The sequence below is a fragment of the Cherax quadricarinatus genome, chromosome 3 (assembly GCF_038502225.1).
Source record: "Cherax quadricarinatus isolate ZL_2023a chromosome 3, ASM3850222v1, whole genome shotgun sequence".
Taxonomy (NCBI): Eukaryota; Metazoa; Arthropoda; class Malacostraca; order Decapoda; family Parastacidae; genus Cherax; species Cherax quadricarinatus.
The window spans coordinates 45,412,123-45,428,387 of record NC_091294.1 but is presented as its reverse complement, the minus strand read 5'-3'; the positions used below and the strand labels follow the sequence as shown (position 1 = coordinate 45,428,387).

At 39.5% G+C, this 16,265-nt stretch overlaps 1 protein-coding gene across 6 annotated transcripts in view; it reads right to left on the bottom strand.

Moving 5' to 3' along the window:
* Window positions 1-16,265, bottom strand: part of Prp5 (pre-mRNA processing factor 5) — a gene marked incomplete at its 3' end in the record, with an annotated part of 69,756 nt that overhangs the window by 50,569 nt on the left and 2,922 nt on the right. The window contains 3 exon segments of one of the 6 annotated variants that reach the window (XM_070091734.1): window positions 169-565; window positions 9,449-9,499; window positions 12,714-13,022. In XM_070091734.1, coding sequence (XP_069947835.1) covers window positions 169-565; window positions 9,449-9,499; window positions 12,714-12,724 — 459 coding nt within the window. 6 annotated transcript variants of the gene reach the window in all.

The window sequence follows — 16,265 nt, the reverse complement described above, 5'->3', positions numbered from 1 at the left end:
TTAATAAAGATGATATAAATGTGTATCACAGAGAAAGGTTTGGTAAATCCAGTGAACATGCTTAGAAAAAAGTTGTGTTTGAAATATATATAAAATTTTTAAAACATTAAGTATATGAATAATGCCTTTTAAAATTGTATTTGACAGTGTAACAGTACAAAATCTGACCTTATCTACTTTAGAAGGGTCAAAGTCAAGCCCTGTCTCCTCCTCATCCTTAGGTTCTGCAGGTGTTGGCTCTTGAGGCTTTGGAGGATGTAAAACTGGCTTGACCTTGGCTGGAGAGTGTGACTTGCTTCTCTTGCTCCTCTTCCTATCTCTGTCTCTTGACCTGCTCCTACTCCTCTTCCTGTCTCTGTCACGAGATCTTGACCTCCTATCCCTTTCTCTTTCACGTGACCTAGATCTGTCTCTCGATCTTGAACGTCTGTCACGAGATCTTGACCGTCTCCGATCTCTACTGCGCGACCTGTGGCGGTCTCTGGATCGTGATCGCCGTGATCTACCTCGATCCCTGTCTCTGTCCCTATCCCTGTCTCGGGATCTGTTGACACAAGTATTAGTTCTGGCAAATAACAAAATATCATGAGACAAATATCTGCTATAAATATTTAAAGTAATGTTACAAGTGTTGAACATTATACCAAAGGTGAATAGTGAATGCCATATATACACAAAAATTTAAACAAGTCTAGTTACCCACTACCATCATAATGCAGTGGGAAATGTAACTAAACTGCACGACTATACAGCATTAATGAAAATTATTAAAGGAATGTGAATATGTACAGCACTGCATCCCACATTACAGCAAATATAATCACATACAGGAAAATTAACTACCATATAAGTACTGATGATACTGTGCTTTTGGGAGATTCTAAAGGAAAGTTGCAAAGGTTAGTGGATGAGTTTGGGAGGGTGTATAAAGGGAAAGTTGAAAGTGAACACAGATATGAGTAAGGTGATGAGGGTATCAAATAATTTAGATAAAGAAAAATTGGATATCACCTTGGAGGGAGGGAGTATGGAAGAGGTGAATGTTTTCAGATATTTGGGAGTTGACTTGTCAGCAGATGGGTTTATGAAGGATGAGGTTAACCATAGAAATGATGAAGGAAACAAGGTGAGTGGTGCTTTGAGGTATCCATGGAGACAAAAAAAATGTTAGCCATGGAAGCAAAGGGAATGTACAAGAGTATAGTGGTACCAACACTCTTATGTGGGTGCAACAAGGAGGAGGCTGGAGGCAGTGGAGATATCATGTCTAAGGGCAATGTGTGGTGTAAATATGATGCAGAGAATTAGTAGTGTGGAAATTAGGAGGTGTGGAGTTACTAAAAGTATTTGTCATAGGGCCGAAGAGGGGTTGTTGAGGTGGTTTGATCATTTATTAAGAATGAAACAAAGTAGAATGACTTGAAGACACCCTAAAGACACCACTAAAGACACCCTTCTCCTGCATTATTCTTACTGAGACCTGGCTTAAGCAGGACACAATAGATATCTACCCTCTACCAGGATACACAGCAATCCACAACTGCAGACCATACCAAGTTGGGGGTGGTATTGCAATCTATTACTCTAACCAATTATCTTGTATTAGCACCACTTGCTTTAGTGATGAATATGGAGAATACATTTTTGCTAATTTTACTGTAAAAAACCTTAAGACGCCTATTACAATCGGTGCCATTTACCGGATACCCCACACAAACATCCCAAATTTCAGAGAGAAACTAAAGGCACTAATAACAAACAGACAAATGAATAAGCACCACCTTCTCTTAGCTGGAGACTTCAACATCAACCTTGGCCTACTAGATGATCAGCCTATAACTGATTTCATCAACAATATGAACAACACACTTCTCATACCAACAATAACTAAGCCAACCAGGCTCACTGAAACAAGTGCAACCATAATAGACCACATATGGACCAATATACTAGCCCCCTTAAATCAGGGATAATCACAGATAGCACTACAGACCACTACCCTACCTTCCTCTTGACAAACATTAGTAAACCACCACTTGAATACAACAAAGTTTCATTTAGACTCCATGATGAGGCCTCAATAAGGAAGTTCACAGCTGACCTAGAGACTGTTGACTGGCCTACAGAATTCTCCAAGGCCAATGGTATTGATGACTGGACAGACATTTTTCTTAACAAATTACTTAGACTATGCAACAAACATTGTCCTATAAAAACGAAACAGATCACAAACAAACGGCTTGGTTGCCCATGGCTAACCAGCACCATTCTGAAATCCATTGATAAGAAACACCAATATGAAAAGCAATATAGACAGGGCTTAATACACAAAGATAATCTTAAACACTATTCATCAGTCCTCACCAAAGTAATAAAGAAAGCCAAACAACTATACTACTCCAGTAGATTCACTGACACAAGAGGAGATATAAAAAAGACATGGAAAACACTCTCTCAGATTCTAGGGACCCACAAACTGAAAAAACCAAGAGTATTGCCCTAACTAAACCTAATGAAACACCACTGCATCCCACTGACACAGCTAACAAGATAAACGACTTCTTCTCAACCATAGGTTCTAATCTCGCCAATAAAATCCCACGCACCAATGCCCATGCCGGGGACTACCTAGACGGGAATTTCCCAAATTCCTTCTATCTTGCTCCAACTGAGCCCATGGAAGTCACCGAGATTATAAAGTCACTTAAAAATAACTCAGGGAATCTGTCTCATGTCCCACCATTATTGTACAAGAGAGCGGCCCATGTCCTCTCGCATGCTATCTCATTACTTTTTAACAAGTCACTAAAAATTAGCACCTTCCCAAAACTACTCAAGACGGCAAGGGTTACACCAATACATAAAGGTGGTGACCCTACAGATTTAAACAACTATAGGCCAATATCAAACTTACCATTGCTATCCAAAATCTTTGAGAAACTTGTGCAGAGGAGACTATGTTGTTAGGTAAGACACATATGCAACAGTTAGACAACTTTATTCCGAAACGTTTCGCCTACACAGTAGGCTTCTTCAGTCGAATACAGAAAGTAGGCAGGAACAGTAGAGATGTGAAGACGATGTAATCAGTCCATCACCCTTGAAGTCGTAGAATTTGAGGTTGTCAGTCCCTCGGCCTGGAGAAGTTCAGTTCCATAGTCAGGAACTATCTGAAGATCAAGCGACAGTGCGGAGACTTAAATACTGTCGGAAGGAGAGGTGCAGAGTAGTAGTAGTAGTAGTAGTAGTGAGATTGTAACCACTGAGAGGTCATGTCCCTCTCAGATCCAACACTTCTCACTTGAAAAGCTTGTCCAAGGTGTTTTCTGTACCAAGATGCCATGTGTTGCAGTGTCTGACAAGATGAACATCAAAATGGTATACAATATCGACAGGTTGTTAGGTAAGACACATATGCAACAGTTAGACAACTTTATTCCGAAACGTTTCGCCTACACAGTAGGCTTCTTCAGTCGAATACAGAAAGTAGGCAGGAACAGTAGAGATGTGAAGACGATGTAATCAGTCCATCACCCTTGAAGTCGTAGAATTTGAGGTTGTCAGTCCCTCGGCCTGGAGACTGTCAGTCCCTCCAGGCCGAGGGACTGACAACCTCAAATTCTACGACTTCAAGGGTGATGGACTGATTACATCGTCTTCACATCTCTACTGTTCCTGCCTACTTTCTGTATTCGACTGAAGAAGCCTACTGTGTAGGCGAAACGTTTCGGAATAAAGTTGCCTAACTGTTGCATATGTGTCTTACCTAACAACCTGTCGATATTGTATACCATTTTGATGTTCATCTTGTCAGACACTGCAACACATGGCATCTTGGTACAGAAAACACCTTGGACAAGCTTTTCAAGTGAGAAGTGTTGGATCTGAGAGGGACATGACCTCTCAGTGGTTACAATCTCACTACTACTACTACTACTACTACTCTGCACCTCTCCTTCCGACAGTATTTAAGTCTCCGCACTGTCGCTTGATCTTCAGATAGTTCCTGACTATGGAACTGAACTTCTCCAGGCCGAGGGACTGACAACCTCAAATTCTACGACTTCAAGGGTGATGGACTGATTACATCGTCTTCACATCTCTACTGTTCCTGCCTACTTTCTGTATTCGACTGAAGAAGCCTACTGTGTAGGCGAAACGTTTCGGAATAAAGTTGTCTAACTGTTGCATATGTGTCTTACCTAACAACCTGTCAGTATTGTATACCATTTTGATGTTCAGAGGAGACTATATTCATTTATAACGGCACAAGACATACTCAACCCCTGCCAATTTGGATTCAGGAAAAATAAATGCACTAACGATGCAATCATAAAAATGCTAGATCTGCTTTACACAGCATTGGAAAATAAGGAATATCCACTAGGAATTTTTATTGACCTAAGAAAAGCTTTTGACACAGTAGACCACAGCATCCTACTCCACAAACTTGACCATTATGGTATAAGAGGCCATGCGCTTGCATATTTCAAATCTTACCTTACTAATAGGTATCAGTATGTCACCATTAAAGACACAGCATCAACAGCACAGCCACTTGATACTGGAGTTCCGCAGGGAAGTGACCTTGGTCCCCTGCTCTTCCTCATATACATCAATGATCTTCCAAACGTATCTCAACACCTGAACCCCATTCTCTTTGCTGACGACACGACTTATGTCATCTCTCACCCTAATCTTGCCACCCTCAACACCATTGTTAATGAGGAGCTGATCAAAATATCGACTTGGATGACAGGCAATAAACTTACGCTTAACACTGACAAAACCTACTACATTATGTTTGGTAGCAGAGCAGGAGATGCGCAAATTAACATTAAGATCGACAACACTCTAATTGCCAGGCATAATGAGGGCAAATTCCTAGGCCTATACCTCGACAACAACCTGAACTTCAGCACCCATATCCAACACATAACCAAAAAAGTATCCAAAACGGTTGGGATCCTCTCCAAGATACGATACTATGTGCCGCAAAGTGCCCTTCTCTCACTATACCATTCACTTATATATCCATACCTCACCTATGCTATCTGTGCTTAGGGTTCAACTGCAGCAACACACCTAAAGCCAATAATAACTCAACAAAAAGCCGCAGTAATAATAATCACTAAATCCCATCCCTGGCAACACACCCCCCACTCTTCATAGATCTAAACTTACTCCCTGTTCAGTACATCCACACTTACTACTGTGCAATCTACATCTACAGGACCTAAAATTCCAATATTAACCTTGACCTAAAACGCTTTCTTGATAGTTGCGACAGAACCCACAGGCACAACACCAGACACAAACATCTCTATGACATTCCCCGTGTCCGACTAAACCTTTACAAAAATTCAATGTATGTCAAAGGCCCTAAAATTTGGAACACCCTACCTGAAAATTCTAAAACTGCAGACATATTCATCACCTTCAAAACTACCATCAGAAAACATCTTATCTCCCTGATACACCCTGTCAACTAATTACACGAATACCACCTGGTGGTTAACACTTACACTCACTCACCCATTTGACCATAAACAGAAATATCAATCTCAATCTCAAAATAATGAATCTTAACTAGTCATAAGTTGGCCTGTGATACTCCAATACTGAAACTATGTATAGTGCCAAAACAAAAGCATTCACATTGCTAAACTCACAAACTAGTATTTAGTCACTTAGCCATAATACCAACTTACCTCATAATTTTTGTAATATTTTAAACTTAAGATTTAATTTAAGTCTGCCCAAAATGCCTAGCCATGCTACGTGTTCTAGTGGTACACTCTGTAATTATTATTTTACTACATGTAAACCACACAATAACCAAATTCTGTAAACTCAGCATTGTAATCCTTATAGAGAATAAATTTTTGAATTTTGAATTTTGAATTTTGAATTTGAAAGAGCATATAAATCTGTAGGGAAAGGAAGGCAGGGTAGGGGGTCATCCTAGGAAAGGTTGGAGGGAGGGGATGAGGGAGGAGTGAATGGAGATGAATACTTTTTGGGACCTGACAAGCTCTAGGAGTGTGAGCAAGGTAATATTTTGTGAAGGGATTAAGGGAAACTGGTTAGCTGGACTTGAGTCCTGGAGGTGGGAAGTAAAATACCTGCACTTTCAAGGAGGAGTTTGGGATATTGGCTGTTTGGAGGGACATGTAAACTGTCGTATCTGAGCGCCTGTGCAAAGACAGTGATTATGTATGGATGATGGTGAAAGTGTTGAGCAATGATGAAAGTTTTTTCTTTTTTGGGGGGTTTTGCTTACTTTTTGGGGTCACCCTGCCTTGGTGGGAAACAGATGATATGTTAATAAAAAAAAAGTAAGTACTGTTCTATATACAGTACATCCCTGAATAACACACTAGTTATATTACCTGAAAATTGGTGCTTTACTCAGATTACAATTAACTGGAGTAAAGAACATACAAGATAAACAGGGTTGCCATCCTGAAAAATTATATAAAAAAAAAAATATATATATATACATACATATATATATTTTTTTTTTTTTTTTTTTTTTTCAACAAGTCGGCCGTCTCCCACCGAGGCAGGGTGACCCAAAAAAGAAAGAAAATCCCCAAAAAGAAAATACTTTCATCATCATTCAACACTTTCACCACACTCGCACATTATCACTGTTTTTGCAGAGGTGCTCAGAATACAACAGTCTAGAAGCATACACATATAAAGATACACAACATACCCCTCCAAACTGCCAATATCCCAAACCCCTCCTTTAAAGTGCAGGTACTGTACTTCCCATTTCCAGGACTCAAGTCCGACTATATGAAAATAACCGGTTTCCCTGAATTTTTTTTTTTTTTTTTTTTTTTTTTTTTTTTTTTCAACAAGTCGGCCGTCTCCCACCGAGGCAGGGTGACCCAAAAAAGAAAGAAAATCCCCAAAAAGAAAATACTTTCATCATCATTCAACACTTTCACCACACTCGCACATTATCACTGTTTTTGCAGAGGTGCTCAGAATACAACAGTCTAGAAGCATACACATATAAAGATACACAACATATCCCTCCAAACTGCCAATATCCCAAACCCCTCCTTTAAAGTGCAGGCATTGTACTTCCCATTTCCAGGACTCAAGTCCGACTATATGAAAATAACCGGTTTCCCTGAATCCCTTCACTAAATATTACCCTGCTCACACTCCAACAGATCGTCAGGTCCCAAGTACCATTCGTCTCCATTCACTCCTATCTAACACGCTCACGCACGCTTGCTGGAAGTCCAAGCCCCTTACCCACAAAACCTCCTTTACCCCCTCTCTCCAACCCTTTCGAGGACGACCCCTACCCCGCCTTCCTTCCCCTATAGATTTATATGCTTTCCATGTCATTCTACTTTGATCCATTCTCTCTAAATGACCAAACCACCTCAACAACCCCTCTTCTGCCCTCTGACTAATACTTTTATTAACTCCACACCTTCTCCTAATTTCCACACTCCGAATTTTCTGCATAATATTTACACCACACATTGCCCTTAAACAGGACATCTCCACTGCCTCCAACCGTCTCCTCGCTGCTGCATTTACCACCCAAGCTTCACACCCATATAAGAGTGTTGGTACTACTATACTTTCATACATTCCCTTCTTTGCCTCCATAGATAACGTTTTTTGACTCCACATATACCTCAACGCACCACTCACCTTTTTTCCCTCATCAATTCTATGATTAACCTCATCCTTCATAAATCCATCCGCCGACACGTCAACTCCCAAGTATCTGAAAACATTCACATATATATATATATATATATATATATATATATATATATATATAAAATGGTTTTAAGAGTTAAAGCAGGCAACTTTAGCAGACTTTAAATGCTGGTTGTAGCTGCTTCTTGATGTGTGTGTAGGTCCACAGAATGTAAGATTTCAGGATATACCTTTGATGAGTTTCGAGAGTTGCTCTATTCTCGGAGCCTGGCCATGGGCCAGGCTCACTGACAATGGGAACTATCAACCGTTCAACAAACAGGGCTCCAGTCAACTATAATGCCTTGTATGACCACCAAATAACAAGCTAACCAGTCTTGCCTTGTCCTTATACTGCACTGAGCGTCTGTACATGATAAATTAACAAAGGCTTACACTTGAAATCACCTGGTGCATTAGCACTGAAAAGCAAGCTGAACTAGTACATACACCGCTGCCCTGAACTCGGATGCAAATTTTTCTTGCTTGCTAATGTAAGCTCTTGATGGCATTTTCATTCAACATAAGCTTGTCTAGTCAGGACTGTAACCATTTTCAGAAATAATTTGCACAAACTTGGCAGAGAAATTTCCTGAGGCAATGTGATCAGTTGATGCACTCTAGCCATTAAACATTTCCAGGCAGCCAAATGAGGTTTTTAAATCACAAACCAACCAGTACTAAATATACGAACACAGTTGAGAAGGCTTTCCTTCCTTCTCTCTCACAGTTTAAAAGGATGATATGGCATCATGCCTTATTATCTGAGCACTAAGTGGGGCACTTTTCCATAGTTTCTCCTCAATCCACACATTCAGTAATTGTTCAGTGTTATTTAGCTGTACTGACCTATTTGTCATTCATTTCAGCAAATCACAAACTGGATTACTTATTGAGCAAGCTGTCATGTTCTTCTCAGTCTCTAATGGTACAAACTGTTGATTTTCTGAAATCAAAGGAGCATGCAACTACATGGCAAGTGCACTGTCTTGAAGCATATCTTAATTTTCATTGAAACAATCAGTTTCACCCTTACTTTTCTTCTCTACACTTCTAACTTCATTAGTATTCCTTTTGGATGTCATGGTTAAAATCCAGAGATGAGAAGGGATAATGAAAATGTCCAAAATCATTTGATTATCACACTGAATAAGGAATGCCAATGCTTCCAGAAAGCAACTGGAGGCAGTACATTGATATGTGATGCTGGGTTTTTCCCAGGCCCAATCTGGCATGGAGAGGAAAATATCCCACTACTCAGCAATCTTGAGATTCCATGCAAAACTCATTCCATGCTTTTTGTCCACACTTTATGGTACAGTACATATGGTCAGGGGCTCTTCTGCATAAACTGGTTTATGATGGTATTTGATATAGTGCTTTTTATAAATCTTACAGACCAATTTTGCATTAACAAGGGGTATGCTGTACCGTAATACAGTAGATGCACTACTGTACACTACTGTGGCTGGAACAATTCCTAACTCACAATATGGTCTATCTTGAACCATGTTGTCAATCATAACCTGATCATAGTAAATCATGACCTGACAATGGTTCACGACAAACCAAAACAGTCTAAAGTTTCTTCTCCTCCCAGTGAATTAGTTGTGTCTTTAAAAAACTATTCCTTCATGTAAATGAAGATGTGCTACAGTACCTTATAACATTAGAATAACTTTATTATGTAGTCATGAGGAATCAAACTTACCTTGACCTTCTGCGGTCTGGACTCCGAGAACGGCTTCGAGATCTCCTGCGCCTAATATGAAAGATAAATGTAAAAAAATAAAAAGGTCATAACCTACACTGAAAAAAAGTAACAGCAGAAAAAATCCTGGGTTAATTTTATATACGTACTCCACATATTTTCATCCAGTGAAGAAGAGACCTCATAAACCAAAAGTAAATGTAAATGAAATAAGAGCAGTGGTTTTCTTACAATGAGAAAACTATGCGATGTTTCCTTCTACTTCATAGGACATACAGCCAAGCTTTGATGGAGTCTAAGATGCAAATTAGTGACAAGGTATTGGAAGAAGTCAAGAAATTTAAGCATGTGGGATCAGTAATATGAAAACATGAAACAATAAAAGAATAAATAACACTTAGAACCCAAGGACTTACTATGAACATGAGAAATGTCACAACGGATGCAAACATATGCCATTGCATTTACATATAATTAAGTTGGGCTAACAACCAAGTAATTTTGGGGAGAGGTGATGGAACCAAACCAAAGTTTTCCAAGAGAAATCCAATGAAGGTCCCACAGACTAAAGTTACTCAAGGAAAAAATTTGTGTCTTTGTCGTGAGTAGAAGAATGCTGGAGGCAGGGCTTGCTCTGCCTAAGATAAAACTGCATACCCTATTGAAGGGCATAAACAACAAAACCCACTCTACTAATGAAAAGTGTTGCAAAATCACTGAAAAACAATAAATACTACTAGTGTTTAGTGTACCTAGCATTTTATTTTGTCACTGATGGTCTCACTGAACATCCAACTAGAGCTTATTGACCAGCACTGCAATTTCATGTTTATGAAGCAGTTCAAATTGGTGCTGCCTTCTGTTATGCCTCTCTCAATATACAGCAGTTATTTTCTACTGAGCAGTAAATCCTCCCATAATGTGTGGATTACATTTCATAAAATTGGCATTATGTAAAACAGCATCAAGCAAAGTGAAGAACATATGGGAAAAAATATAAGGTCATATTCCAGACACCACCAATTTCCTTCTTTAAACACTTTTTCATTCTTTATTATCAAACCCCGCTATGTTCCACAATTCTAGAAACAGGCAGAGTAGATATATTAAAGTAATGACACCAGACACCAGAACAATTTCCTTCTTTAAACACTTTTTCATTCTTTATTATCAATCTCCACCATGTTCCACAATTCTAGAAACAGGCAGAGTAGCTATAATAATGTAATGACAGAGTGATTTTGATAATGTATGATACTGAACTTTAGTGGATGCTTCATATTGTTGCACAATAAATATTCTCTTCTCTTTATACAGACCATGTGTCTGGTGGACAAAAGTCCACGTGAAAATGCACTGTAAGAGGGTTTACTGCACTACTTTTATTTTTAAACCACATCTCCCATCTCCCACCAAGGTAGGGTAGCCCAAAAAGAAAACCTTCACCATAATTCACTCAATAGCTGCCATGCCTGAAGTATGCAGACATCACAATTCAAATGACCCTGCAACTGCAGCATCCCTACTTAGATAACATGTTATAATCCATACCCGAATAACTGTACAAGTATTAAATAGCTTGCAAGTATACTGTACAGTACTTTACAAAGGGCTTCTCTTAGAGTGTACAAAATGCTATTTTTCCAGAGCTAAATAAATAAAAACACTATTTCTTGAAAATAATACTTAACTGATTTGTTTGAAGAAAAAAAATTAAATTATTTTTCAATGGTTTGATCCTACCACGAATGAACAAACCAAAATTGCGTCTCGAGCAGTCTGAATGCTGATCCAACTACATTAACCCTTTGACTGTTTCGGTCGTATATCCTGTATATGTTTTACGAGCCACTGTGTTTGACGAATATATACTCATAAATTCTAGCGGCTTCAAATCAAGCAGGAGAAAGCTGGTAGGCCCACATGTGAGAGAATGGGCCTGTGTGGTCAGTGTGCACCATATAAAAAAATCCTGCAGCACACAGTGCATAATGAGAAAAAAAACTCCCGACAGTTCTTTATTCAATTAAAATGCCGACTTTGGGGTCTATTTTCGTATAATATTTATGGTTTTATTCTTGTTTTCTTGGTCTCATTTGATAGAATGGAAAACATATTATAGAAATAGAGGTGATTTTAACTGGTTTTACTATGAAAAGAACCTGGAAATGGAGCTCAAAGTAGGGGAAATGTTTGATTTTTGCCGATGTTCAAAAGTAAACAAATGATGTCATTGTCCAATAAATGTCCAACTAGCCATTCTAATATGCAGTCATGAATGAGTTGACATTATTTATACAATTATTACAATATTACAGTAGTTTGCATAACAGTAAATCTTCTATTTTTTGTTTGAATAAAAATTCAAAATAGAAAGCAAGAGTTATATCTGAGGAGCCTGGAGACATGACTGATGAACAAAGAAAATTTTATTTTAGAGCCAGGAATGTCTGCATTGTTCATTCTGGACCCTATCTTGAAATTGTCATATTTTTTAATTTTCGTGAAATTGGCCAAATTGCAAATTTCTGACCATGTTATTGGGTAGTTGAAATCAGTAAATGGGCAGTTTCTTGTACTCAGTCAATAGAAAAAATGGACTTCTAAAGAAATAGCTATGAGTTTGGTCGACTGGAACAACGGAATTAGCTGAAAATAGGGCTCAAAGTTGGCGAAATCGCCGGTTTGTAAATATCGCCGAGGTCTCTAACTTCGTGAAAGCGTAATTCCGTCAGTTTTCCATCAAATTTCGTTCTTTTGGTGTCATTACCATCGAGAAAAGATTCTCTATCATTTCATAAGAAATAATAATTTTTTTTTTTTTTTTTTTTAAATTTTGCGACACTAGGAGGCACTTCAGTTTTTAGGGTTTTGACAGTCAAGGGGTTAATGTGATGTGAATATACAAATTTAATAAACTAACAATAATATTGTGTATTATACAATTGGCTAATTACTTTATTATCCTAACACAGTAATGTAGACTTAACTAATTAATAACTAAACAATTAACAAAATATTTAACAACAGATTCAAATGTAGCCAAATAATGTTAAAATAATAAACCATAAATCTAGCGGATATATACCGTCAGCAAGCGCTTGTTTATCTTTTGGTATTCGTCATGTAGTAAAGATAACATAGCCTTTAGTAATCTTCACCACCTTATACTCAATGCGAATTTACATTTATGTCTATGGCTAAAGTGTCTGATCTAGATAAGAGGCTCTTTCTTTTGTAGTATAAGACTGACAACATTTCTTACCTATGCACCATTCCAGTTGAGAGTCTTAGACCTAGTCTAGGAGTCCTGGCAGAGGTACTGGGAAGATTTAAGAGCTGGGTAACTGGTTCGTCGAGTAGCCCCCTACTTTTAACCCTTGGCAAGATGTGGTGAAGCTTGAAGGGTCTTAAAGTTCCCTAAAGTTTCCCACAAGTGAATGCCAGGGTGAAAATCCTCTATATGCAGGGACAGTGCTTACCAACCAAGGCATGCAAGACCCTATGTCTGGCTCTTATACAATGTCATGCAGATTACTCCTGTTCATCATGGTAATCTGGTCTAACAAAATATCTGAAAAACAAACTGCAAGTTATTAAGAAATGAGATCAAAAGATTTATCCTGGACAAAGGTGCAAGGAAACATAGGCCAGGATGAACTGTAAAAATCAGACATGCTAAAACTGCTCTATAACTGAAAGTTAAAATTATAAAAAATAAATGACTAAGAACTTATGCCAGAACTAACTTGCCTTAACATATTGAGGCAAGGGTTAGGGATGAAAAAATATTAGAACTGTGCAGTGCCAGAGAAAGTGAATACAGTTTTGCAGTACTGTATCCATTTTATACATGCAGGTTTTAAATACTTTATTCTATGCAATTATACAAGACTGGAATGAGTCACTTAATCATGTAAAAGGTCAGTACTGTAACAGCATAAATTAATTTAAGACTAAAGGTAAACTAAGGGGTATCTAATTGATGGAGCTGCAAAAGAAAAAACAGTGGCTTTTTGCAGTACGTACAGTATTTTTAACATATGCTACAATAGTAGTAGTCAATATGCAGTGTATATCAATTTTTTGGTATAACATACAAACAGTTGTTGCCTTCTAAGAAGAAAAATGTCACTATCTTGTACATGTGTCTAAACATGATGCAAAACAACATTGATCACAATAGAAATACAGTGGAACCTTGGTTTTCGTTTGTCCTGGTTTTCATCTAATTCGATTTTCAACGACTTTTTTTCGTCAAAATTTTGTCCCAGTTTTTGTTCATCACCTCGGTTTTCATCGAGTTGACAGTAGTCCGCCGTACTGAACGTGTCTGCCCGTGCCCACACAAAGCATCCCATGAGTTCTGAGTCAGTCTGGCTTTGTTTCTCGTCGGTAGAGGGTGGTAGTGATGGTGGTAGAGGGTGGTAGTGATGGTGGTAGTGATGGTGGTAGAGGGTGGTAGTGATGGTGGTAGTGATGGTGGTAGAGGGTGGTAGTGATGGTGATAGTGATTGTGGTAGAGGGTGGTAGTGATGGTGGCAGTGATGGAGGTAGAGGGTAGTAGTGGTTGTACTGGAGGTAGAGGGTGGTAGTGATTGTGGTAGAAGGTGGTAGTGATGGTGGCAGAGGTTGTGATGGTGGTAGAGGGTGGAAGTGATGGTGGTAGAGGGTGGTAGTGGTAGTAATGGTGGTAGAGGGTGGTAGTGATTGTGGTAGAGGGTGGTAGTGATTGTGGTAGAGGGTGGTAGCAATGGTGGTAGAGGGTGGTAGTGATGGTAGTAGAGGGTGGTAGTGATTGTGGTAGAGTGTGGTAGTGATGGTAGTAGAGGGTGGTAGTGGTTGTGATGATGGTAGTGATTGTGGTAGAGGGTGGTAGTGATGGTGGTAGAGGGTGGTAGTGATGGTGGTAGAGGGGTGGTAGTGATGGTGGTAGAGGGGTGGTAGTGATGGTGGTAGAGGGTGACAGTGATGGTGGTAGAGGGTGGCAGTGATGGTGGTAGAGGGTGGTGGTGATAGTGGTAGAGGGTGGTAGTGATGGTGGCAGTGGTTGTAATGGTGGTAGAGGGTGGTAGTGGTTGTAATGGTGGTAGAGGGTGGTAGTGATGGTAGTAGAAGGTGGTAGTGATGGTGGTAGAGGGTGGTAGTGGTTGTAATGGTGGTAGAGGGCAGTAGTGATTGTGGCAGAGGGTGGTAGTGATAGTGGTAGAGGGTGGTAGTGATTGTGGTAGTGATGGTGGTAGAGGGTGGTAGTGATGGTGGTAGAGGGTGGTAGTGATTGTGGTAGTGATGGTGATAGAGGGTGGTAGTGACAGTGGTAGAGGGTGGCAGTGATGGTGGTAGAGGGTAGCAGTGATGGTGGTAGAGGGTGGCAGTGATGGTGGTAGTGATGGTGGTAGAGGGTGGCAGTGGTTGTGATGGTGGTAGAGGGTATTAGTGATGGTGGTAGAGGGTGGTAGTGGTAGTGATGGTGGTAGAGGGTGGTAGTGGTAGTGATGGTGGTAGAGGGTGGTAGTGATGGTGGTAGTGGTTGTAATGGTAGTAGAGGGTGGTAGTGAGTGTGGTAAAGGGTAGTAGTGATGGTGGTAGTGGTTGTAATGGTGGTAGGGGGTGGTAGTGATTGTGGTACAGGGTGGTAGTAATGGTGGTAGAAGGTGGTAGTGATGGTAGAGGTTGTGATGGTGGTAAAGGGTGGTAGTGATGGTGGTACAGGGTGGTAGTGATGGTGGAACAGGGTGGTAGTGATGGTGGTACAGGGTGGTAGTAATGGTGGTAGAGGGTGATACTGATGGTGGTAGTGGTTGTAATGGTGGTGGTGATTATGGTAGAGGGTGGTAGTGATGGTAGTTGAAGGTTGTAGTGATGGTGGTAGAGGTTGTGATGGTGGTAGGGGGTGGTAGTGATTGTGGTAGAGGGTGGTAGTAATGGTGGTAGAAGGTGATACTGATGGTGGTAGTGGTTGTAATGGTGGTGGTGATTATGGTAGAGGGTGGTAGTGATGGTAGTTGAAGGTGGTAGTGATGGTGGTAGAGGTTGTGATGGTGGTAGAGGGTGGAGATGATTGTGAAAGAGGGTGGTAGTGATGGTGGTAGAGATAACCTCTCCTCCCTTTCCCCTCCTCACCGTCTTCCATATGCCAACAAGAATCTTTAATAAAGGTAAAAGTGATGTTAAATGCTTCAGTTTTCGTTGAATTCGGTTTTCGTCAGACTTTCTAGAACGAATTAATGATGAAAACCAAGGTTCCACTGTAAATCATATACTGGTATACTGTTCGGCTTTACTGGGGTATAATAGTACTCAATTTTTAAATTATAACACTACTAGGTGTATAAATTAATAACTTACACTTAAAATTGGAGCTTGTAAAAGGAATGGCAAACTGATCCCTAATTAAGCTTACTTAATTTAAAAAGTATTCATAGTCTAACAAAAAATGAGCACTGTATATCAATATATAGTAATGTAATTTTTTTTTATCAGAATTATAAAATATTCATCCATCCATCTCTTTCTATCCTCCAACTTATCTCTATATCCCTCCAATTTATCTTTCTCTCTCTCCAACTTATCTCTCTCTCTCTCTCTCTCTGATCTCTGTCTCTCTCTCTTACTCAGCTCAATCTATACAGGAACTCCATATGAAGAACCCAGATGCACAAAAGTTCCCCTTCATACACGAACTTCAAAAATATTGTTAAAAAAACACCTCCTAAATCTGACTTAAACCATACTTAGACAGTGTCTGTTTAAACGTTGTGTATCATTTGGTGAATTATATTTGCATCATATTGAGGTTCACACTATCACCAATTTG